The sequence below is a fragment of the Tachysurus fulvidraco genome, chromosome 7 (assembly GCF_022655615.1).
Source record: "Tachysurus fulvidraco isolate hzauxx_2018 chromosome 7, HZAU_PFXX_2.0, whole genome shotgun sequence".
Classification (NCBI taxonomy): Eukaryota; Metazoa; Chordata; class Actinopteri; order Siluriformes; family Bagridae; genus Tachysurus; species Tachysurus fulvidraco.
The window spans coordinates 3,055,748-3,080,747 of NC_062524.1; the positions used below are offsets into that span (position 1 = coordinate 3,055,748).

At 39.5% G+C, this 25,000-nt stretch overlaps 2 protein-coding genes and 1 long non-coding RNA gene across 5 annotated transcripts in view; 1 reads left to right on the forward strand and 2 right to left on the reverse strand.

Annotated features, from left to right (window-relative positions):
• Positions 1-382, forward strand: part of nup85 (nucleoporin 85) — a 6,791-nt gene extending 6,409 nt beyond the window's left edge. For both annotated transcript variants that reach the window (XM_027158817.2, XM_027158816.2), the window contains exon 19: positions 129-382. In XM_027158817.2, coding sequence (XP_027014618.1) covers positions 129-230 — 102 coding nt within the window. In that variant the 3' untranslated portion in view covers positions 231-382. The remainder of the gene's footprint in view (positions 1-128) is intronic.
• An 880-nt stretch (positions 383-1,262) lies between these two features.
• On the reverse strand, positions 1,263-9,146 carry LOC113650462. Its single transcript, XR_007143398.1, has 4 exons — positions 8,988-9,146; positions 3,313-3,435; positions 2,653-2,769; positions 1,263-2,256 (listed from the first exon to the last, which is right to left on the reverse strand). It is a non-coding gene; the product is annotated as an uncharacterized LOC113650462 (long non-coding RNA).
• A 1,759-nt stretch (positions 9,147-10,905) lies between these two features.
• gga3b (golgi associated, gamma adaptin ear containing, ARF binding protein 3b) lies at positions 10,906-20,028 on the reverse strand. 2 transcript variants are annotated; one of them, XM_047815666.1, is made up of 17 exons: positions 19,871-20,028; positions 18,605-18,689; positions 18,372-18,447; positions 18,170-18,268; positions 17,545-17,668; positions 16,903-17,006; positions 16,704-16,784; positions 15,852-15,989; positions 15,656-15,737; positions 15,246-15,362; positions 14,046-14,294; positions 13,562-13,635; positions 13,021-13,190; positions 12,629-12,732; positions 12,253-12,422; positions 12,034-12,144; positions 10,906-11,943 (listed from the first exon to the last, which is right to left on the reverse strand). In XM_047815666.1, exons 1-17 carry the CDS (start codon positions 19,908-19,910, stop codon positions 11,833-11,835), a joined length of 1,935 nt encoding a protein of 644 aa, XP_047671622.1. In that variant the 5' UTR covers positions 19,911-20,028; the 3' UTR covers positions 10,906-11,832. The 2 variants fall into 2 exon arrangements, with proteins under 2 accessions (XP_047671622.1, XP_047671621.1); XM_047815665.1 differs by having other exon boundaries at positions 12,629-12,819.
• Between the last annotated feature and the right edge of the window lie 4,972 nt (positions 20,029-25,000).

The window sequence follows — 25,000 nt, forward strand, 5'->3', positions numbered from 1 at the left end:
AGAGTATTAATATAAACCTGTGCTGCTGTCAGTGCTGCTGCCGCTATAGAAAACAAATCAATGCCTTCTGAATTTTAATAAGCACTGTGGTGTACAGTATATGAAGTGTGTGTGTGTGTGTGTTTCAGGATGATGATGATGTTGAATGCACAAAACTGGAGCTGCTGAGATTGGCTCTGGCTCGTAACCTGGCGATGGCCATCGTGAAGGAAGGAACAGTCGAGGCCTAAACACACGTACACACGCACACAAACACACCCTCCCTCTGCAGTTACATTGACACAAAGCCCTCCTGTTATCTCACTTTACTGTATATAAACCTGAATGAATGAAATCTTTTGACATTTAATAAAAAAAAAGTTTTGGTATTGTTTTGCAAAAACTGTTGTTTCTTTAGGTCTTTGCGTGTGTGTGTGTGTGTGTGAGAGAGAGAGAGAGAGAGAGAGAGAGAGAGAGAGAAAATACAATGCATGTTAACTCCTGGATAATATAGCATCCAAATAAACTATATATTTATATACTTCTATTATGTTCAATATCTGTTCAAGAAATATTTCATTATTATAAACTAATTTCCAAGGAAGGACAACCGGTGAACCAGTGACGAGGTTGTTAGTGCTCAAGGCTCTTTGTGTGTTTGTAGTGAAGGCTATAAATAGAAAGGAGTCAGTTCACACAGAGCATCACAGCTTCCTGCGTATGGAGTTTTGTAGCTACAGAGCAGTTAGTGACCATGCTGACGCCTTCACCAGAACTACACCATTGTGCCCAGAAGTAAATATAAACCAGGGGAGCTGGTAGGGGAGCTTGAGGACTTCTCTAGTGTACCTTCTCACCTGATGTCTTATGTTGTGGATTACTGCTGGGGTTTTTTCTTCCTTTTTCTTTTACTCATTTAACATGAAACAGATTATATTTTAATTCATATCAAAGATATATTTGTGTATTCCCGGTCCCGTCCACTCCATTTGACATTTTTTCCTGTCCCTTACCAGTCACGTGATTAATAGTGATTTTTGTTTCCCATCCAACAGCCTCTACTTGTGATATGGTCAAAAACTGTGTGCGTGAAAAGGGAATTATGATATTATAGATGACAAGGGTGACCTATGGGAATACAAAGCCTTCCTAGACAAATATAATTTGAACTGTACATATAGAAACCACAATATGATCTGTAAAGCAATACCTGCACCGTTATTACAGTTCATTCAATACACATTGTTAAATGCAAGTACAAGACCCTTACCAACACTACCAAATTTAGTTATTAATGATTGCACTTTATTTCACAATAAATGTAATAATAAATTCTTTGGTTACAACAAAGGAGTGTGTGTACAGATTCCGGACATGGATACATTGCCCATAGAAAAATCACATTTTAATATCATTAAATGGCCCATTTCCCCAAAAGTTAAAGGGACCCACTTTAAAATAATCTATAAGATATATCTGGTCGCTGACTTTCTTAGAAGAAGATTTAAATTTGATGTAGACCCTTGTGTTTTTTGTGAGGTGGCTGATGAGACTCTGGAACACATGTTCTTTTTTTTTGCCCTGTATCTAACAGCTTCTTGTATGAGATACACAATTGGCTGTCACTTAAGATGGATAATATCCCTACTTTCAACCTGTCACACATACTCTTTTATATGGACAATATAGATTCATCAGTATCTGATTTACTCAATATGATTATGATGATAGGTAAATATCATATTCATTGCAGTAAGTGGAGGTGTTCTAAGCCTTCTTTTGATTGTTTTATGAATGACTTTAAACTGTTTTTTTTGCATTTGTATTGTATACACACACATGTAGGTCCTGTTCCCCAACGAGAGTTTTGTTATGTTGGTGCTTTTTGTTAATAATAAAAAATAAAAAGGTGTGTTTGCACCTTTCTCCAGCAACCCCTGTCACCTGAAGGAAGGTTCCTACCTATATTCACTCATTATAGAACAGTGACCCCTAGTGGACACCTTTACAAAGACAAATGGCTCTTACAGATATACAATTGTAGTGTTTTTCCACATTTTACAAGCAAATACACAAATTTAAACCTGGTAATATAACAAAACAAGTAGTGATAAAGGAAATCTGGTTGCTTAGATAATTGTATGCATAAGTAGATGTAAAAGATGTTAAGTAAATGTTCAGCGAGTGTATATTAAATGTCTGTTCCACATCATGGAAATGCAGGCGTACTGCAGTAGTGTCTTCCTCTCATTCACCAACCAAAATCTTCATCACCAACTGAAAAAGGAAATTAGAGCTTCAGAATTAATAAATACAAACTGGACTGTCGTACTTCATGATTAAGTTCTAACTTAATGAAGAACCATTAATATGTCCTTCAGACAAGAAACTCTACCAGAAACCATCATATCACTTCTCTGATCCCTTCACTGTCTCTGGAGTTTTTCTTTTAAAGTAACACTGCTGTGTGTTTCAATTCTGTCCTCTGCTTTCATAAGAATTCATTTTAAAAAATGAAATGAAATTGATTAAATAGAATTTTGTGAAATTTGAACCCATTCAACAAATGAACTAATGCTAATGTATGAAATAATGCTAATCATTTTTTTCTCAGTGTTTATCTAAAACAGATCACTCACTGCGATGTCTGTAGAACAGAGAAACACTCAATACCTGTGTCTTCTTATTTTATTCCTATACAGATGTGGGTTTCTCAGGTGTGAGGGGTTTGAACTCAGAGTGGATTTGAGAGAAGCAGATCTTTCTTCTGAAATACCACAACTATCCAACCTGCAGAGACACAATAACACTCTTTACTTTCTCAGTTTAAGAACAACATGAGATGAGATGAGTGGAGTTGTGTGTGTCACATGAGGTGTGTGTAGATATATATAGAATATAGGATTGATGGATGCGGGATGGAATGGGAAAGGCTGACTGGACAGATAGAATAAGAGATAATGCAAACAAGAGAATTCAGGTAATAAAAATCTCCAGTTTATATTTTCAATACAAATAGGTTATATGTGCAAATAAGTGATTATAGCCTCATATTCAGGTGCGGTTCATGTGTGATTAGTTCACAATAATGTGAGACTCTCACACAACAGAGCTGTGAGAGTCCAACAATAAGAATTTTTATTATGGTTTTATCAAGGAATTCAATGTGTGAATTGTCTGGTGAACTACGGGATGTTACCTGTATGATAGGACCGGTATGGTGTCGTCATCAAGGTTCAGAGAGAGAGGGAGAGAGAGAGAGAGAGAGAGGGAGAGATAGAGAGAGAGAGAGAGAGAGAGAGAGAGAGAGAGAGAGAGACTATGGGATGTTACCTGAATGAAATTGAGAGCCGTGCACTTCTACTCTTGAAGTTCCGAGGATGATCCATAGACCCATCACTCATTATGGAGTCCCTGCTGGATATTAGTGAGTCTGAGCTCTCTCCCTCTCCACAACTGTACAACAATACAATAATACAGAGTTTGCATCAGACAGAATTTCATTGTCCTAAAAAACTGGGAAATAATGACATGACATTTCAGCTGGATGACAGACAGTAGCAGTGTTGAGGACACAGATTTGTTATTTTAATAGTTTCAATTTGTTATTTTAATAGTTTCAATTTGTTATTTTAATAGTTTCAATTTGTTATTTTAATAGTTTCAATTTGTTATTTTAATAGGCTCAATTTCTCATCAAACAATCTTTGGAAAAAAAAACCATAACCATTGATTAAGGCACTTCAGGGTCTCTCAAAAATACTTTTCTGGCCTGAGAAGAATTAGAGTTTACTCTTATTGCATTAATATTACATTATTATAATATTCACAGAAAGGCTCAGATACAATGGTTTGTTAATGAAGACACAAAAAGGAACAATGATTACAACTGTGACGGAGTTTTAGTACAGAACAACAAAGCTGTTACTCTGCACTTACTGTATTCATGTTAGAATCTGTGCTGAAAACTAATTTGACTTTATTTGCTCTACAGCAGAATGTACAGTTTTATGGCTTGTTTATTAATTATTTTAGTCTTTACGATCACATTTATTGTCCATTGTTATCTGGATGAAACTGTGAAACACTGAACTGCACAGTTATTGACGTAAAATACTCTAAAATGTTTAGTGTAATTATTGTAGCAGCATTACAACGTAATTGTATGATTTTGTATATGATGATATTTCTGTTTAATATTTATGATGACCTCTACCTCTTCTCACACACCACACAGCAGCAGAGGTAGTAACATGCAGAACACAAAGTTGTGTGTGAGAACCTAACTGTCCCGAAGCATGAATTACTGACACATTACTGAGAACTTTGAACAGAGATTTAGACTCATGTTATCTAAAGTCTGTAACCTAGTGAACCAGAGTTAATGTATTCGATGATAGAGACTTAAAAGCACTATTTTTGTACGTCACTCTGGAGAAGGCCGTCTGCCGAATGCTGTAAATGTACACATTGGTTTTCATGGAGAAACAGACAAGTAACACTGATCTTAACACTGCCTGGATTTTACCACAAACTACAGTGTTTTTAAAAGTCTTTGGAGAAGTCGTTTGTTTATTCCCCAAAGGTGGACTTGTTGACTTTTGTAATGACTGTTAGTGTTAATTATTTTAATAATAACTTTTATTCATATGCTGTGGATAAAATGGAGGAATACAGTACAGGGGTGTCAGATTCCCTTTAAAGAGAAAGAGAGAGAGCGAGAGAGAGACAGAGAGAGAGTGAAGTGTCTACGGATCCTCCTCTGACCCATGGACATTTATCCATCTCACCCTTACCAAGGTAACATCCCATAGTTCACCAGACAATTCACACATTGACTATCTCTCGCTGATGTTGCACAAAACTGTCCTTTCTGTTCACAGCATGTTTTTCATGCTTTTATTCACTGCTCCAGGTTACAGTCTTTCTTTGTGTTTTTACAGAGTTCTTAAGGCCTTTTAATGTTAATTTTACTTCTCAGTGTTTTATTCTTGGTTTTAAATATGTCAGGAGAGACAGGTTCAGGTGCCAACTGATCAATTTTATCTTTGGTCAGGCAAAAATGGCAATAAAAAACAAAATTGCTCAAAATACAGACTTCTCCAGTCTCTGTCTCTCTTTCTCTCTCTCTCTCTGTCTGTCTCTCTCTGTCTCTCTCTCTCTTTCTCTCTCTCTCTGTCTGTCTCTCTCTGTCTGTCTCTCTCTGTCTGTCTCTCTCTCTCTCTCTCTCTCTCTCTCTCTCTCTCTCTCTCTCTCTCTCTCTCTCGGTGCATGCTGGGAGGTTTTGGGTGTGTGAGTGGTCACAGGTGGGATTTTTTTCTGGTTTTCTCTTCACTTTTATCGATAGAGTTAGTCTCTTCCGGTTAAATAAAGAGAACAGAAAGTCAATTAAAGTGTTTTTGTGTGTGTTAAATAGTGTAGGTTAGTATACAGGTAAGTTAGTCAAGTGTGTAGTAGCAGGGCGGGAGCGGGATGGCGTCCCTCACACAGAGGGTGGCGTCACCTGTCTCCCTCCGCCATGGCGTCAGGTGTATGCCGGCTAACAGCGTATGTGTGGAGGACGTTCTACTGGCAATGGGGACGGAGGTCGGGAACGAGAATATCTTTGCTGCTTCCTGCATGAACAAAGCGGTCGTGGTGTTTCTCAGGGAGGAGAGTCAGGCGAGACACCTGACCAGCACCGGGATTGTGGTGAGTGGCGAATTTGTGATTGTTTCTCCGCTGGTGGCTCCGACTGTTCGCGTTACCGTAGCTAACGTGCCTCCATTTATCCCCGATGAGGACATAGAACGGGAGCTAAAACGCTACGGAAAATTAGCCAGCAAGGTAAGAACAGTTTACCTGGGCTGTAAGACTGGGGGACTGAAGAACGTTGAGTCTTTTAGGAGACAAGTTTTTATGTTCTTAAATCAACCGGAACTTAACGTGTCTTTCAGAGTGGTGTGTGAGGGCAGGTCATTCATGCTGTACGCTAGCACAGGGCAGATGAAGTGCTTTGAGTGCGGCGATGTTGGCCACAAGAAGTTAGTGTGTCCACGCAAGGCCCAGGCCTCTGAGGGGGCAGCTGGACAGGGTAACGTAGGGGCAGCTGGGCTGGGTAATGGGGAGGTAGCTGGACAGGGTAACGTGGGGGCAGTTGGACTGTTGATGCGGAAATGAGGGAGGAGGACACACATTGGTTTTAACATTAATGATTTTCTGGACGTAACATTCGGCAAAGTGGTTGAGGTGAAAGATTTTTTTTCCTGATGTAGACAAATTCATAGCTTCAGCAGTGTTACAAAAGACAGTGAGCCATGAAGTTCTGGATAAAAAGAAAAGGTTTAGACTGAAAAAGATGGTAACGAAACTCAGGAAAAACAAAGTAAAATAAAACAGTTAAATGGATAAATCACATCTGGTGTCTTTTTCACTTTACTGTTTCTTTTCTGTCTCTATCCTTTTTTTCCTCGTTCCCATGGAGATGTTTAAAGCAGGAACATTAAACATTAATGGGGGTAGAGACAGGAATAAATTAACAATGGTAAAGGAGTTTATAAGTATTAAAAAACTTAATGTTATTTTTTTTTACAAGAAACACACACTGACACCGATAATCAAGTAGAATGGGGAACATGGTGGGAAGGGAATATTTCTATGGGTCATGGGACAAGAAACAGTGCTGGGGTTGCAATTCTATTTTCTGAACACATAAACAATGTTTTAGAGGTTAAGGAAATAGTTAAGGGAAGATTGCTATTAGCAAAAGTGGAACATAAAGGTACTGTTTTTGTTTTTATAAATGTTTATGCTCCTAACGGTGGCCCAGAGCGAATGATGTTCTTTTTAGAACTTAAAAAGTTGGTCCAGAAATATGATGACAGTGTGTGTGTTATTTTGGGGGGTGACTGGAACTGTACTATCGATTTTACTTTGGACAGAAATGGGGAAGAACCTCATAGTCAGTCAGGCACTCTTTTATCTAGTATCATCAGAGGAACCCAAATGGTTGACGTTTGGAGAAATAGGCATGAAGGTGTGAGACAGTACACGTGGATTAAAGTGAACGATAACAGGGTCAGTGGAGCGAGGTTAGACAGGTTTTATTTAAAAAAGAGTACTGAAGGTTTCTATTGAACCCAATGGTTTCTCGGATCATCACATGGTTTTATTAGACATAAATGTGAAGAATACACTGAGAGCAAACTATTATTGGGTTTTTAATGTTAAATTATTGCAAGATGCTTCTTTTCATGAGATTTTTAACACTTTCTGGGATGACTGGAAAATGAAGAAGGGCTCTTTTAAAAGTCTTAGCCAGTGGTGGGATGTGGGGAAAGTTAACATAAAAATGTTGTCAGAACTATACGTCTTTCTCTACAACTATCCTTAAAGAAGCAGTGCAGTCTACAAAGAGACATTGAACTTTCAGAAAAACACATCGTGGACACCAATGACACCACACAGGGAGTTGGACTAACGAAAAAAAGACAAGAACTCAGCTCCCTGTTACAGGAACAGGCTAAATACTGCTCTATTAAAGACATGGACGCTCCCAGTACCTTCTTTTTTAATCTGGAAAAAAAAAGTGTTCAGCAAAAGACAATGTGCCATCTTTGCCGCACGGATGGATCCATCACATCTGACCCGGCAGAAATGAGGAGACTGGCAAGGGACTTCTACAGCGAGTTGTACAGCGCTGAGAGCTGTGATGCTGAATCTGCTGAGGACATACTCAAAGATCTGCCTCAAATACAGCAAACACAGAAAGAGGAACTAGACAGGATCATCACCCTTCAGGAGCTCACAGAGGCGATGTCTCAGCTATCTAAGGGACGATCCCCTGGAATTGATGGATTACCTGTGGACTTTTATCAGCATTTCTGGTTTTTATTGGGACAAGACTTACATAAGGTTTTAACAGAATGTATGCAGAACAAAACCCTCCCTGTAAGTTGTCGGAGAGCGGTCCTATCACTTTTTGTTTTTACCCTTTGCCTATTTATTTATTTGTTTGTTTGTTTGTTTGTTTGTTTATAAATAATTTTTTCAATGATATACTAGGGATGACCTGTGAAAAATCATGAAGTACAAATGTATACATCTGGCAAATAGCGAATAAAGTATTGTTAAACCTCTCTCTCTCTCTCTCTCTCTCTCTCTCTCTCTCTCTCTCTAAAGTGAATCTGACATTGAATCTGACAGTAGCAGTGTTGAGGACACAGATTTGTTATTTTAATAGTTGAAGGCTCAATTTCTCAATCTTCAAACAATCTTTGAAAAACAAAACAAAACATAACCATTGATTAAGGCACTTCAGGGTCTCTCAAAAATACTTTTCTGGCCTGAGAAGAATTTGAGTTTAATCTTATTGTATTAAGTGAAAGTGAAAGTGACGTGACACACGGCTAACACACAGCAGTGAACACACACACACTGTGAACACACACCCGGAGCAGCCATTTACGCTGCGGTGCCCAGGGAACAGTTGGGGGGTTCGGTTCCCTAATGATTAGGCCACAACTTCCCGAGTATAATTACTTCACAGAAAGACTTAGACACATTGGTTTGTTAATGAAGACACACAAAGTAACAATGATTTCAACTGTGACTGGTTGATGTGTGTGAGTGTATGTGTGTGAGTGTGTGTGTCTCTGTCTCTGTGCATCTGTCTGTGTGTGTGAGTTTGTGTGTTTGTGCGTCTGTCTCTGTGTGTGTGTTCACAGAGGCCCTGATGTGAACTATTCAGTAATAGTTCAGCAAAAAATCAGCAAAAAAGTCAGCTTTGACGCATCAAACTAAAAACTTGTCTCAAACATTTTACTAACGCTTCCATTTGTCAAAAGAATTCAAAATGGCAAGAAAATACAATAAAAACGTAATAGCACACAAGGGAAGATTGAGAAATCTAATACCACCTTCAGCACATAGCAGACAAACAGCTGTTCACGTCACTTCCGGTTTTCTTACAGCTGTTTACACGAGTTCAACCAAATATAAAGATGTTTGTGGTAAAGAAAATAACTTACTTTTCGGATCTATTATTGGTTATTTTTCACCGTTTCAGTCTGGGGTGAACGTTTTTGTTGCTTTTCCAGGCAACAAAATGGAGTCGAGACGAAGCGAATATAACAACAACCAGTTTCACTTTACAGTTAAGCACTACGAGTCATGTGTCATTCAGGGAACGAATCGAGTCGAGTCGACTCTGCTGTGATTTTTATTTTATTATAAAAAGCAAGAAATTAAATAATTTTCCTAGTCATTCAGGGAGATTTTCTCTATGTTGATTTTGATTCGGTCTTTTGTCGATTTGTTTGTCTGTAATTATACTAGTAGTGTAATCGACTCTTTGTGACCGGCTCTTTGATGAATTTAAAAAAAAAAAAAAAAAAGTGAAAAGACAAAAAAATGAAACTCTATTTTTTTAGTTGATCAGATCAGAGAGACTCGTGACGTTTACTTGTCCTGAATTTGTTCTAAACTAAAAATCTCCTAAAAAGATTTCACTTTTTTTTAATTACTTCTACAAAGTGAACCGAATTCCGTTCACTAAAATGATTCGTTCAGTGATTCATTCGGTGATTTTTTTCCCTAGTAAATTCTATTAATACACAGCACCAGGGGCGGTTCTAAGATTTCATCTTTAGGGGTTTTAGCCCTCAGTGAGAATTTATAACAAGAAGAGTTTTATATTATATATTATATGACTACATAGTAAGCTAAAAGTTATGGTATTATTTAAAATGGCAAAAGTGGACACCAGAATGTTATGCATGATGTAATGATGTCAGTCTTGTATCAGATCAGTTCGTGTATGTGTGTATTCTCTACAAACTGTGTGTCCAATGAATGCAGTCATTAATAATAAATATTCACAAGACAAAGACCAAATCAATAAATGTTATTTTTATTTAGTATTGAATGGATTGTTTGCATTAATATTTTGTTTGTGCTACAACTCTGGTAATAAGAATAGTGACATTTCACTGCTTTCGGTTGACGTCTTTGCAGTTTTCCGCCGATTGACGATAAATAAATGCCTGCATTATGATTAAGTCAGTGTTTCACTTACTCTGTACACTCATTTTAAATTTATTTGGTTTCATATGATGATGTATTAAAAGTAACAGGTCCACAAAGAGAAGGTCTGGTGAATAAAATAGATTTTATTCTGTGCAGACTTGTTTATTTTAATAGTCTTTTTTTTTTTATTATTGAATTCTGCACACACACACACACACACACACACACACACACACACACACACACACACACACACACACACACACACACACACCTCATTTCACTTTAAGAGAGACACTTTATTTCTGCATGCAGCTGGACAGATCACATGTTCAAACTATATACTGTACTGTACATACTGTTGCATGGCACAAGCACATACAGGACACGGACACACACCCACACACACACACCCACACACACAGAACACTTATGTACTCAGTCTGTGCAGCAGGGTGGGTTAAATGGTGTACATGAGTGAGCTGAAAACACCATTATGAAGTGTGTACACCCACCCACCCTCATCCAATCACTCACAACACGCACACACTCACACACACACAAAATCTCTATTTTCAATCACAGCTTGTTTTAACATTCATAACTTCAGTCTCAGAGATCAGGACAAACAATAGCATTTTATGGCTTGTGTTTTAACCTCATACACACTGTATACGGCCAGAATGAAGCATCTCTCTCTCTCTCTCTCTCTCTCTCTCTCACACACACACACACACACACACACACACACACACACACACACACACACTAGTTTTCTCTGTATGTCTGTATAATGTTGATATAAGGTTATTACATATTAATTTATCTTGAGCGTTATAACCTGTACATCATGACATCAGTAATAAGTCCAGACTGCAGTCCTAAAGAGGAATAAAACACTAAAGTAATAAAACACACACAGCAATTAAACACACCTGTATTGCACAATGACATCAATAAATTAAATCACATTCATTCAGTAAACATGACACATAACATAAAAATAAACATGTTCATTAAATTCAACTGAATTCCATCAAACATTAAAAAAAAATCAGCTCAGCACTCGGACTTGTTCCGTGTCTGAGCTCACGCTAGCAAGCGACTGGTTCCTGGTGAGTTTGTCACATTAATGCTCTCACTTTTGGCCGTCTCATCACTCTCATATTATCGCTTTGGAATAAAAGAAACATTTTTTCCATTTTTAGCACCAAACACTGAGAACTGGAAAAACACTGAACAACACTCGGCATGAGGATCTGTTGAATTACCACATCATAAATAATTAAAATTTAGAAAAAAAAACCTCCTATGTTGTAAACTTACACAGGAAATGAAAAGTGGTGTGTTGCTTGCTAGCTTGAGCTCAGGGTTACGCTGAAACACACCGATACGGTTTAAGCGTTGTGGGCGGAGACTGATGATTTCAGAAAGCTCAAAGGTGGATACTCCGCCCCTGACTGTCCCTGATTGGGTGACACGGTGGATGATGGAGCGTCATCATAACACATGGTTGTCACAAATGTCCAGCGTATGGGAGAGTGTGTGTGTGTGTGTGTGTACATGTAAAGCTCCACACATCAGTGCAGTGTAACATACACATGTATATCGATGAACGGAGGCATACAGAACTGGGTCGATTTCCTCTTGATGATTTGGACTCCACGTGTGCAGTGTGGAATCTCAGCATTAGCTTTAGTGCTGTAGCTCAGAGCGACTAGAAGCTAACTTGGACCCTCGATAACACTGGTCATTTACAGCTTTACGAAAATACAAACTAATCAATAAATAAAACAGGATTTTTCTTACGAATCTTACTCTGTGTGTGTGTGTGTGTGTGTGTTTGCTCTACAGGTTTCCCCATCTCTCTGGTGGAGGAAACTGATCCAGCTCTCCCACTTCACAGTATTGTCTCTCTCCGAGGAGAAACATCAGCTTATAGCGCAGACGCACCTTCTCCTGAAACACACACACACACGAAGAAAGCTATAACGTATCTAGTGTGTGTGTGTGTGTGCTTGTGTGTGCATGTGCAGGTGTGTGTCTCACCTTAAGAGGGTTAGCGAGAAGCATGACCTGTGTGATGGAGGAAGGGGGAAGGACGGGGCTAAAGGGCGCCAGCTCAGTTCCCGATGGACTCTGAAGCCTCACCTTCATAGACTGAGAAAGAGAAAAGAAAATCACCTCAGTATAAAACTGCAGAACTGTCTTCTCTGTGTCTATCCTGAGATATGTGTGTGTGTGTGTGTGTGTGAGAGAGTGTGTGACCTTCGGCACTGCAGCCTGTAGCTCGATGTTCTTCACTGTAAGAGGAGCTGTGTTCAGCATGGACACCACGATGACGAGGACGTCCGCTCTCCCAGGAGGACACTCAGAGCCGAAGTGCAGGAGGACACGCACTCCGTCTTTATCGTACGCAGTCACAGGAAGGGCCTTACCTACACACACACACACACACACACACAGAGGGACAGACGTTTCCACATTAAGGAAACTTAATAATGATTTTATGCTTTTACCCAAGTACAGACATGCAGAGAGAGAGAAAAAGAGAGAGAGATGTGTGTGTGTGTGTGTGTGTGTGTGTGTGTGTGTGTATGTGTGTGTGAGATTATGTAAAGTGCACTATACTGATTATACTGACTGGTTTTGATGCTTTCGAGAGGAACATGTAGGTTACTGAGGGATGCTTCGGTGCGCACAGGGTTTCCCTGTAGAGTGCGCAGGGGCGAGCCGGGCATGGTGGAGCTGATAAAGGGATTGGAATAAGAGAGAGAGGAAGGCATGGCCAAACCCAAACTAACACCGGTGGCCATGACAGGCTGACCTGAGACACTACACACCACACCGATAATAGACGGCAACAGTCAAACACACACACACACATATACACACACACACAGAGAATTCACACATTTAAATGTTGAATAAATAGATTTGGAAATGTATTTCATTTAACAGGCTATTTATTACCCAGAATGCCCTACAGTTTTGGATTTTGCAGTGTGATGGAATAGTGTAGGAGCAGAAACTCACCTCTGCACCTCTCCCAGGTTCAGCATGGCGAGATCCTGCAGCCCCTGAGTCACTGCATCAGGCTGTGTGGAGTGTGTGGAGTGGCCTGAGGTGTGTGTAGGTGGAAACCCGGTGCTTGGTGCTGCTGCTGCTCCACCGGAGAACATGTCAAGTCCAGGAGGAGCAGGAGCCTGAGAGGAAGAGCCAGAGATGCAGGTGATTACATACACAGCGTGTGCTGCATTACAGGATAGAATCAGCAGCTGCTATCAGCTCCAATGATGTCATTTCCTTCACGATAAAACGAAAGGTCCAAGAGCACGATTATTTGGATTTTCCAGTGAGTTCGGTTTATTAAATTATACACAGAGTTCTGTTGAGTTTCGATTCAAGATCATCTTGGGCTTAAGTGTCTGAGTCAATGGACAAACATGTCATCATCATCATCATCATCATCATCATCATCATCAGTGAAAGCAGCCATGAGCACCTCGCCCATAAACCAGCATAAACCTCTTAGAAATCCCAGGTCTCTAAGGTGGGACATGAGGAGCAGGAGTACCTGTAAAGACGTCCACTGGCTGGACGCGTCCTCCAGTTTGGGTCTGCTCTGTACCGGAGGAGGTTCATTCAACCCTGCGTTCATAACAATAAAGTTCACAACAATAACCGTAACAACAACAACAACAACAACAATAATAAACAGAACTGAGAACATTGAACACTTTTCCAAGTTTGATACAAAAAAATTATTTATATAAATTAAACATTACTACTAATATTAATAATATTAAGAGAAAGACGAAGTAACAGAAATATTTATTAATATTTAGTAAATAAATATTTAAGTAATTGATTATAGCTTCAGAAAATTCACTCTATTAGAATTTTTATTTGAATTTTTATTTGAATTTTTATAAGAATTTTTATAAGAATATTTGATTTAAATGTATAAAATCTAAATCTAATTTTGATCCTTGATCTTCGTGCTGCAGGTTTTTACCTACATGAGAACTATGAAAGGAAAAGCAGTTAGTAAAAGTCACCGAAAGACAGCAGCTCGTCGTCCAGCAGCAGCGAGTGGGCCGGAGACGGCTCTGAGGCTCTGTGAATGGGGCTACTGGTCTGACTGGCAGATCCTCCAGCCAATCTGCGAGGAGGGGGCGGGATCACGGGAATGCTGCAGGTGGTCTGATTGGTCAAAGTTGCTCTGGAGACTTGAGTGGGCGGAGCTGCCAGGAGAGCAGGAGGTTCATCCAGACCAGCGAGATCGATGAGTGTGTCTGTCTCACAATCTGAGCAACACAAACGTTAACAAACCTCATATTAATACACAAAAACATTAACACACCTCACAGTGCTCGGTAAACTGACGTGTGTCACGTCCTAGAATTTATAAAACCTGCATCTGTTGACTGTGAGATATCTAAGGAAATGTAGTACAGAAAACAAAAGTGAACAATTGTGTGTGTGTGTGTGTGTGTATATGTGTGTGTGTGTATGTGTGTGTATGTGTGTGTGTGTGTGTGTGTGTATGTGTGTGTGTGTATATGTGTGTGTGTATGTGTGGGTGTGTGTATGTATGTGTGTGTATGTGTATGTGTGTGGGTGTGTATGAGGGTGTGTATGTGTATGTATGTGTGTGTGTGTGTATGTATGTGTGTGTATGTGTGTTTATGTGTATGTGTGTGTGTATGTGTCTGTATGTGTGTATGTGTGTGTGTGTATGTGTCTGTATGTGTGTGTATATGCGTGTGTGTGTGTCTGTATGTGTTTGTGTATGTGTGTGTGTGTGTATGTGTCTGTATGTGTGTGTGTGTGTATATGTGTGTGTGTATGTATGTTCTGTGTAGGTGTATGTATGTGTGTGTGAGTGTGTGTGTGTATGTGTGTGTGTGTTTGTGTGTGTATGTGTCTGTATGTGTGTGTGTGTGCATGTGTCTGTGTGTGTCTGTATGTGTGTGTATGTGTGTGTGTATGTGTCTGTATGTGTGTATGTGTGTGTGTGTATGTGTCTGTATGTGTGTGTATATGCGTGTGTGTGTCTGTATGTGTTTGTGTATGTGTGTGTGTGTGTATGTGTCTGTATGTGTGTGTGTGTGTATATGTGTGTGTGTATGTATGTTCTGTGTAGGTGTATGTATGTGTCTGTATGTGTGTATGTGTCTGTGTGTGTCTGTATGTGTGTGTATGTGTGTGTGTGTGTGTGTGTATGTGTGTGTGTATGTGTGTGTTTGTGTGTTCACCTTTTCCGTGTGCTGCTTTCTGTTCCTCAGCGTTGTCTCCCTCCATCTCACCCTTTACGACCTTCTTATACAGGCTTATAACTTTCTCCAGCTCATCACTGGCCTGAAGAATTTCACCTGCTCACACACAAACACACACACACACACACACACACACACACACACACACACACACACACACAGATATAAACACACTCCCCACTTTATGTAACCTGTTATAACACACTCTTTAGTGTTATTTATTATAACACAGTTATCTATTTCAGTTGAACTAGTAGCCTTAAAGTGGGCTCAGTTATGAGGATCACTCAGAATCCCTGCTTTCTGTGATTTAACCCTTTTGTGGCTCCCATTTTAATCTGCGGTGAAACAAGTGACAGTGAAGTGGACACGGTCGCATCTTTTGTTACCTAAACTAGCATCATGGTCCTCCGTATCTGTGGCCAGCTTGAAGGCTGTGCGTCTCAGTTTGTCACAGCGCTCATACAGCTCCTGAGAGAGAGGGGGGGGGGGGATTCTGTATTAATATTTTATATATTATAAATTATATCAATCAGAGAGACAAAGTTTTTTGACATTCGGTTCACTCTGGAGTTCCAGGCTCACCTTGATGAGGTCACGGTCTGCGTCTGATGACCTGTCACGGTCGTAATGACTCAACATCTCGCTCAGCAGCTTGACGTTATTGTTCACCTCCTCCAGTGTGTGCATGCGTTTGGTCATTTTCTGAACCCGAACATCGTCCTGGAATAGTAACAAACCTCACTTTGTATATATATTATACATTTATACACTTTAGCAGCTTTATTATACTTCACTATTAATCTAGATCATGACAGGTAAAGGCTCAGAATTACTGACCAGATAATGAATAAATGCATGTGTGTGTGTGTGTGTTAATCTGCTGCTGTGTGTATACGTGTGTGTGTGTGTCAGTGTGTGTGCATGTGTGTGAATCTGCTGCTGTGTGTATACATATGTGTGTGTGTGCGCATGTGTGTGTGTATACTTGTGTGTGTGTGTATGTGTGTGTGAATCTGCTGCTGTGTATACACGTGTGTGTGAGAACCTACTGCTGTGTGTATAGGTGTGTGTGTGCACGTGTGTGTATATGTGTGTGTGTGTGTGTGAATCTGCTGCTGTGTGTACACGTACGTGTGTGTGTGTGTGTGTGTGAGTAATTAAGATAAGACCTCCAGTGGAAGACAGATAACATTGTTTGCAGACACCGAAGTATTACATGATAAATTCATTTTCTTTCACGTGTAACTCACTTCGCTGCAAATGAACAATAACCTTTGGGTCTGAGATATAAATGGGTTTGATTGAAGTTCATATGTATATTATATAATAAACAGAAATATATTAAAGCACAACAGTAAAAGCTTTAATTATGCTAATAGGTGGATGAATCTATCAGTGTCAGTGTGTGTCTTTAAAAATAAAATGTGAGCGCACCTCCTTCACCATGTTCTTAATCAGCCTGTTGGCCTCCTGCAGGTCCTCAGGGTTTTTACTGCGGAGCAGCTCCGCCAACAACTACACACACACACACACACACACACACACACACACGGAAAAACAAAATCCCTAATTGTCATCCCTTTCAGGTTGCGTTACAGTGACAGCATCAGAGCATCAGGTCATTAGACCTCACCTTGCCCATGTCCTCGTTGTCGAACACCGGGTTTTTGGGCCGAGAAGGTGGAGACGGGATCAGAGTTTTATCAACCGTCAGCTCAGGATCTGATGCGATGAGTCCTGCACCAAACATTAAAAAACATAAATAATTATTAATATTGAAAGAAATTACAGAAATTGCACCCAAATTCCACTCCAAGGTACACATCTAAAAGGTTTAAGTATCATAAGGTAATACGTTTAGGACTCTAAACGTATAAACTTGATTCATTTATAAATATGGGAACGGCAGCAGGACATCAAGGATCACCAAGAACAAAGTGTCTATGTGACCACGATTCCCATTTAAAGTGACCATTTGGTTGATAACAATTGTAACAATAACAAGACATGGTGTACATGACCGTGATTAACCTTTAAAGACATCTGGCTAAATAACAAGGTGTGACCCAGCCATTTGGGAGACACTCAGATCTTACGCTCAATACACATTCAAAGCAGAACCTCATTTAAACTACAAAGAGGAAAACAGTATAAAATGCGTGAGCAGGATTTGCTCTGGGTTCTTATATGTAGAAGGAGAAGGAGAAGGAGAAGGTGAAGGTGAAGGTGAAGGTAAAGGTGTGGAGTGATAAAGCAGGCTGTCGGCTGTAGTCACCTTGTCTCCTCAGTGTTTGGTACGCTTCATTTATTTTGGCCTCGTTAGGGAACGCTACAGTCCAGCTGTACAGCATTTCAATAATCTTTGTCTTCACCCTCTCAGAGATGCTTTCTCCCATGTACTGAGAGAGAGAGAGAGAGAGAGAGAGAGAGAGAGAGAGAGAGAGAGAGATTCAGTACATTCACTGTATCATGCAGGAAGCACGTATATTAAATATCATCTGAAGCGGCAGATAGAGAGAACGTTCGACGTGTTAACAGTAATGGAGACGTGCTCAACTGCTCCGTCTCAAATGACGGACTTCTCTTTGGCTTTAGTGGAAAATTAAATAAAATACAGCACAGTCAATAAAGCAAAAGTGGGCGGGGCAACAAACTAGCGCTTGGTTGGTTCTGTCCTTAATCTACTACAAGTCACACTTCCTCTTTTCTTATACAATACACATACGTCGCTCAAAAAACACACACACACACACACACACACACACACACACACACCCCCACAGTCCATCGTTCAGCTTTTCCTTACATTTCTCAAAGTCAACAGATAATGCAGATTTTAAAAAATCTAGAATGGCACATGACGGTCTGAGGCTCGCTGTAGACGCAGTAAACATCCTCACCTTGGGGGAAACCACTTTGATGAGCTCGTTTAAAAACCTATATTTGGCCACTTCGTTGTGAAATCGTCTGCCACAGTTCTTCATGCAGGCCTCCAACACCTGTAGGAGATAAAGAACATGTCCAACCAGAGCTGTGTGTGTGTGTGTGTGTGTGTGTGTGTGTGTGTGTGTGTGTGTGTGTGTGTGTTGCGTGTTCACTCACAGTTAATGCCTGGAGAGCCTCCCATTCCTGAGGCGAGTGGATTTTGTGAACAAGGAGCTGTACAGCGATCTGTGGACTGAACACACACACACACACACACACACACACACACACACACACACACACACACACACACACAGAAAGAATAATAGAGTTAAAAGTAAGAAATAACATTGCTTGCTTCACATGTGCCGTTATACTTCCTGTGTTCTGTGTGGGCTACTGATACTCACCCTTCCAGCTCCTTGTTGATCTGGTCACAGAAGCCGATGATGTACTCCCAGTCCTCCTGTCTGTTAGTCGGGTGAGTGGCTTTGTCTGAAAAAAGAAAGACCCAAATTCCCCATGATGTCACTCACCACCACAACACATTCAAGTTCAACCTGTTATTAATTCATTAATTCATTCGACTTTCTGTTCATTTGGTCGCTCAGTCAAACAGTCAACGACTTGTTAATTTTACTCATCCATCCATTTGTTTGAGTAATTACTTAATAAAATTATGCTTAATTCATTCATGCATTCAACAAGAAAAGCATTAACTCATTCTATACTTAATTCATTCTACCATTATTTCAGGAATATCATGTATTCATTTAGTTTTTCATTCATTCATTTATGTCATTCATTTAACCAAATTCCTTGTGTGTGTCAACACACTTGGACAATAAACTTGATTCTGATACTGATTCATTCATGTCTCGCCCTTATTTGATCCATTTGGGCTTCATGCTTGTTCGTTCATTCAGAAATTTTCATCCTTACAATCCTTTGTTTAGTCACTCATTCAGTCAGTCACTTTTTATTTGGATGTAATACATTCATTCTTTAGCATTCATTTATAATGAGTCATTTAATCATTGATTCGATCATTTAATCAATAGTTTACTGATGTTTCATTTAGTCATTTCGTTTTTCTACAATCAGTTTATTTAACCATTCATTAACTCAAGGCTTCATTCATCCTTTTCATTCATTCAGTCACTCCTTCGTTGTTACGTTGTAATTATCATTTAGTGCATTAATTAGTTTGTTTGTTGATTTAATCACGAGCACTAAAAGATCCGATTCACCACAAGAAAGTGAATCGTCTGAACCGACTCCTTCACATTGTTTATGTAGAATGACACACCGGTCTTCTTCCTGTTATAACTAACAATGTACAGTTATGTAGAGTGATTTAATGAGTATAATTACACGCTGTTACATAAATACACGCCATACTGGGTGTTAATTGTATATTAAACTTAAATACAGGATGTTATTGTGTGACATTAAGTCATGATCATGGCCCTTTATATCTGATCTCATTCTCAGTTCTCTTACTAATCTATTTAGATGATAAAAATGAAGAACAGTGGAAGTTATTAGTGCAGTTTTAATCCTTAATCTGCACTGGAATACGCTGACGCAATCAAACCGCGACACAACAGGAAGAAACATGATACAGAAACCAGTTAATCCCTTAAATCAGAGTCGGTGTCTGAGACGAGACTTACTAAGCCACGATTCAAGCGTCTCTCCTTCCTGGTACGCCATCTCGCTTCATAACATCATCCACAGTTCATTTTATCCTCCACATCTACAGACACTGTCACTCCCAGAACTATCGTCCCCCCACTGCTCAACACTGTGCATGCGCGATGTCCTCACGCATGCGCGCTAAGGTCCTGCTACTGTCTTACACAATTACTACTTTCACTATTTCACTACCAGCAATGTTCTCAGTGCACTATTTCACTATCAGCAATGTTCTCAGTGCACTATTTCATGACCAGCAATGTTCTCAGTGCACTATTTCACTACCAGCAGCAATGTTCTCAGTGCACTATTTCACTATCAGCAATGTTCTCAGTGCACTATTTCACTATCAGCAATGTTCTCAGTGCACTATTTCACGACCAGCAATGTTCTCAGTTTACTATTTCACTACCAGCAATGTTCTCAGTGCACTATTTCATGACCAGCAATGTTCTCAGTGCACTATTTCACTACCAGCAGCAATGTTCTCAGTGCACTATTTCATGACCAGCAATGTTCTCAGTGCACTATTTCATGACCAGCAATGTTCTCAGTGCACTATTTCACTACCAGCAATGTTCTCAGTGCACTATTTCACTACCAGCAATGTTCTCAGTGCACTATTTCACTACCAGCAGCAATGTTCTCAGTGCACTATTTCATGACCAGCAATGTTCTCAGTGCACTATTTCACTATCAGCAATGTTCTCAGTGCACTATTTCACTATCAGCAATGTTCTCAGTGCACTATTTCACTACCAGCAATGTTCTCAGTGCACTATTTCACTATCAGCAATGTTCTCAGTGCACTATTTCACTACCAGCAGCAATGTTCTCAGTGCACTATTTCATGACCAGCAATGTTCTCAGTGCACTATTTCACTATCAGCAATGTTCTCAGTGCACTATTTCACTACCAGCAGCAATGTTCTCAGTGTACTATTTCATTACCAGCAAAGTTCTCAGTTCACTATTTCACGACCAGCAATGTTCTCAGTTTACTATTTTACTACCAGCAATGTTCTCAGTGCACTATTTCATGACCAGCAATGTTCTCAGTGCACTATTTCATGACCAGCAATGTTCTCAGTGCACTATTTCACTATCAGCAATGTTCTCAGTGCACTATTTCACTACCAGCAGCAATGTTCTCAGTGCACTCTTTCATGACCAGCAATGTTCAGAGTGCACTATTTCACTACCAGCAATGTTCTCATTTCCCTATTTCTTCACCAGCAGTGTTCTCAATTCACTATATCACTAACAGCAATGTTTTCAGTGCACTATATCACTACCAGCAATGTTTTCAGTGCACTATATCACTACCAGCAATGTTTTCAGTGCACTATATCACTACCAGCAATGTTCTCATTTCACGTTTTTGTTTATAAAATAACAATAACAGTTATTAACAATTTATAATGTAACATATTAAAATATGATGCATGAATATATGCTGTGTGTGTTTTTTTATTGTTGTTATACGTATCGTAATCATTATTTGTAATTAAAGTATTTCCTTCTAATTTAACCTAAACACAATTATTATCACCATCATCTGCATATGACCAACAGTTTCTTATTTCTTTGACTTTTACTTTGTCTTTATATATAGAAGCTCCTTTCTGAATCTGGCTCATGCCACTTCAGGGATTGTTTACTCTGTAAATCTACAATTATGTAAGGATGCTTTGTGAACGTATTAAGCAAATAAAAATCTGGATTTTTATGATAAGGCTGGGGTCGCGAATGAAACTGTTAAAACTGTCTCACATCCTAAAAACGAAATTATCTAAAAAATATAACGAGGTGATTGAGTCTGGTTGCATCATCAAAAATGTTTATTCTTTTATTATAAGGTTAAGAAATAAAAAGGTCTCTTTCCCTGACCGGGAATCGAACCCGGGCCGCGGCGGTGAAAGCACCGAATCCTAACCGTGTGCACAGCTTTCCTTTTGGAGTATATGTGATACAGGCTAAAGTCTAAAAGCAACGTAAATTTATGTCGCTGTGTTTTTTATTTTTGTTTTTTTTCCCTCTACATTCAGTGTAATTTTCTAAATTACTAAAGAGTCCACTCAGAACGCTGAAGTCATAATAACTTTAGTAGTAGTAACTCATATGTACCAATAGATGGCAGTAGAACCTAGTAAATATTCTGTAGATCTCAGGAAACTTGCAAAAAACAAAACAGAACAAGGAAATCAAATCATCATCATCATCATCATCATCATCATTTTTTTTCCACGAGAAATATGAAAATGATTTGCTTTAGCGTCCATATTCAACAACCTCACCCTCAACACGGACAAGACGAAGGAAATGATAGTGGTCATGAGAAAGGAGAAAAGAATGCATCAGCCACTGTTCATCCGGGAGCTTGAAGTGGAGAGGGTGAGCAATTTTAAATACCTGGGTGTCCACATCAGTGAGGACCTCACTTGGACACCTCACGTCACGCAGCTGGTCAAGAAGGCCCAACAGCAGCTGTATTTTCTGAGGAAGCTGAGGAGGTTTGGCATGTCGCCTGAGATCCTCAGAAACTTCTACAGCTGCGTCATCGAGAGCGTCCTGACCAACTGCATCACTGTGTGGTACAGCAGCACTACTGTCATGGACCGCAAACGTCTGCAGAGAGTGGTGAAGACTGCGCAGAAGATCATCAGGACTCCACTGCCCTCTCTGCAGAGCATCTACCACCACAGAGTCCACAGGAGAGCTGCTTCCATTCTCCAAGACCCCTCCCACCCCCAGTACGGATTGTTCACACTTCTACCCTCAGGACGGAGGTACAGAAGGGTGAAATGTAGGACCTCTAAACTGAAGAACTCTTTCTTCCCCTCTGCCATCACACTCCTAAACAGCTGATAGGAGTTTGCAATTATGGACATAACTGCTTAACTGTTTACATGGACATAACTGTTTACATTGAACTACATTTTTTTGCACATTCATTTTCTCAGAACTGCACTATCTCACCAAGAACTGCACTACCTCACTTTATTGCCTTATTCGGCACTAAACCTCATATTGCCTTTAACTTTATTTCTTTTCTTGCTCTTTTTTATTCTACTTTATTCATTTTTCATTCACACATTTTTATTTTTACTTTTTACCCTACTGTATGACATTTAGTGTGGACAGCAAAGTAAGAATTTCATTGTGTAGGAAAACATGCTTTCTGTCTGTGCGTATGATAATAAACACTTTGAATCTTGAATCATGTTCAGTGGTGACTTTTCCCCTAGCTAGTGATCCTCTTGCACTACAGAAACCTTATGTTACCATAATAAAGAGAATCACTTATTAACTATCTAATCATTATCTATCTAATAAAACAGAGGATGAGAAAACACAGATTGGAGAACTCTGATTATATGACACATAGGTGTGTGGCACATTTTCAGTTTAAACACCACACCTACAGTATATAGTATACGTGTATAATCAACTCATCTTCATCTTTAATTGTCTTTTAGTTGTTACTCTTGTTGGGCAGGAATGAAACCCTGAGCACCATCAACTCAGTGGAAAACACACCAGAACTGAGATCCTGCAGAAACCAAGAAAAAAGCCCTAGGCAGGAGAAGGGCAAATACTGAACTGTATGGAACTGTTTAATAAATAATTCATTTTATTATAAGCTACCACAAAAACGTATAAGTACGTTTTTGTGGTAGCTTATAATAAAATGAATGAATAAATAAATGAATAAAATGAATAATTATAAGCTACCACAAAAACGTATAAGTACGTGCACACCTGACCATCACAATCTCATATTTGGTTCAACAACAACATAGAAGCCTTTCTATTTGTCTTCACTGGAACTAAGAAGCCAAACACTGTTCCAGCACGACAACGCCCCTGTGTACAAAGCACAGAGCTCTATGAGGTCATGGTGTGACATGGTTGGAGCAGAAAAACTCAAGAACCTTGCAAAATTGTTTCTTAGGAATCATTATAGTGATCAAAAAACCTAGTAGAAATGTAGAGGCTCGGAATGACAACAGATTTCTAATATGTTCTAATATTACTGAGGCTCGATGTATTCAGTAGAAATCAGGAGCAGAATAACATCAAACTAGAAAACAAGGTGAGTGATAAGATGATGTTTCCACACCGTGGCATCGTGGAATTCTGGATTCTGATTGGTCAGAAGGTGTCGATGAAAGTTCTAGATCAGACCCACAATATGAAATCCATAAATAAAACAAACAGACCCACATGTGACGATTCACATCCGTATCACCAAGGACGTGTTGAGACTCTTGGAACGCAATCTGAGTTAACAGACCAAATTCTGTTGGTTTAATGGGTGTGAACTTCCTGCTGTCTGTGATAATCTCTAATCCTCTACAGTATAACACACTTACCTGAAGTGTTAGGTCTGTAAATCAAACCCGAGTACCTGAGAGACAGGACATGACAGCGACGTCTTGGCACTAACTAGCGTGTGATTAAAAGATTATACAGAGTGGAAATAAGCCTTGAGCGTGACCGAGACAATCAGATTCCAGTTTGAAACAAAATAAAATCTGAAAAAGTATGTTCTCACGAGCACAATGACTTACACACGGCTGGTTCGCTAAACATTAATGATGTGTTTGTCTGATCATATTCTTTACATTTCGTCTTACACTGTATATGATGTGTGTGTGTGCTTGTGTGTGTGTGTGTGCATGTGAGAGAATATATGGGGAAAACTGCTCACATTATAACATTTATTATTTCTTTAGTACGCACTTGAAAGTGACAGAGTCACAGCTCATCTGTGGCATGGGAAGCTGTGAGTGTTAATCCTGCCCCTGAGCCAAATGTTGAGTGTTTCAAATTGTTCCATATTTGTGCACATATGTAATAGTAAAAAAAACATAACGTGTTTCAGACTTGATCCACAACATGACATAGAACTCGAACTGGATAAAAATAAAGCATTGATGATTTTCCTCGGTGCTCCTCGATAGAATCCTTGGTGATTGAATCCTGACTGATCACCTGGCAGGAGAACTAGAGCTTTATCTCACTGTGTTCTCAATCAGGTTCGTTCTGAAAGCAACTGGACCGACTACAATAAAGAGCATACACAGGGGTGTTACACTCTACAG

Bases quoted from the DNA above. Each gene is read 5' to 3' on its own strand.
- gga3b (XM_047815665.1), bottom strand. From the start codon at position 19,910: ATGGCGTACCAGGAAGGAGAGACGCTTGAATCGTGGCTTA. The intron at 17,007-17,544 runs GTGACTACAGCC...TGTTTGGTGCAG, and splicing joins CCAAACACTGAGGAGACAAG to GACTCATCGCATCAGATCCT. The intron at 12,145-12,252 runs GTCACACACTCT...TCTCTTTCTCAG, and splicing joins TACAGGCTGCAGTGCCGAAG to TCTATGAAGGTGAGGCTTCA.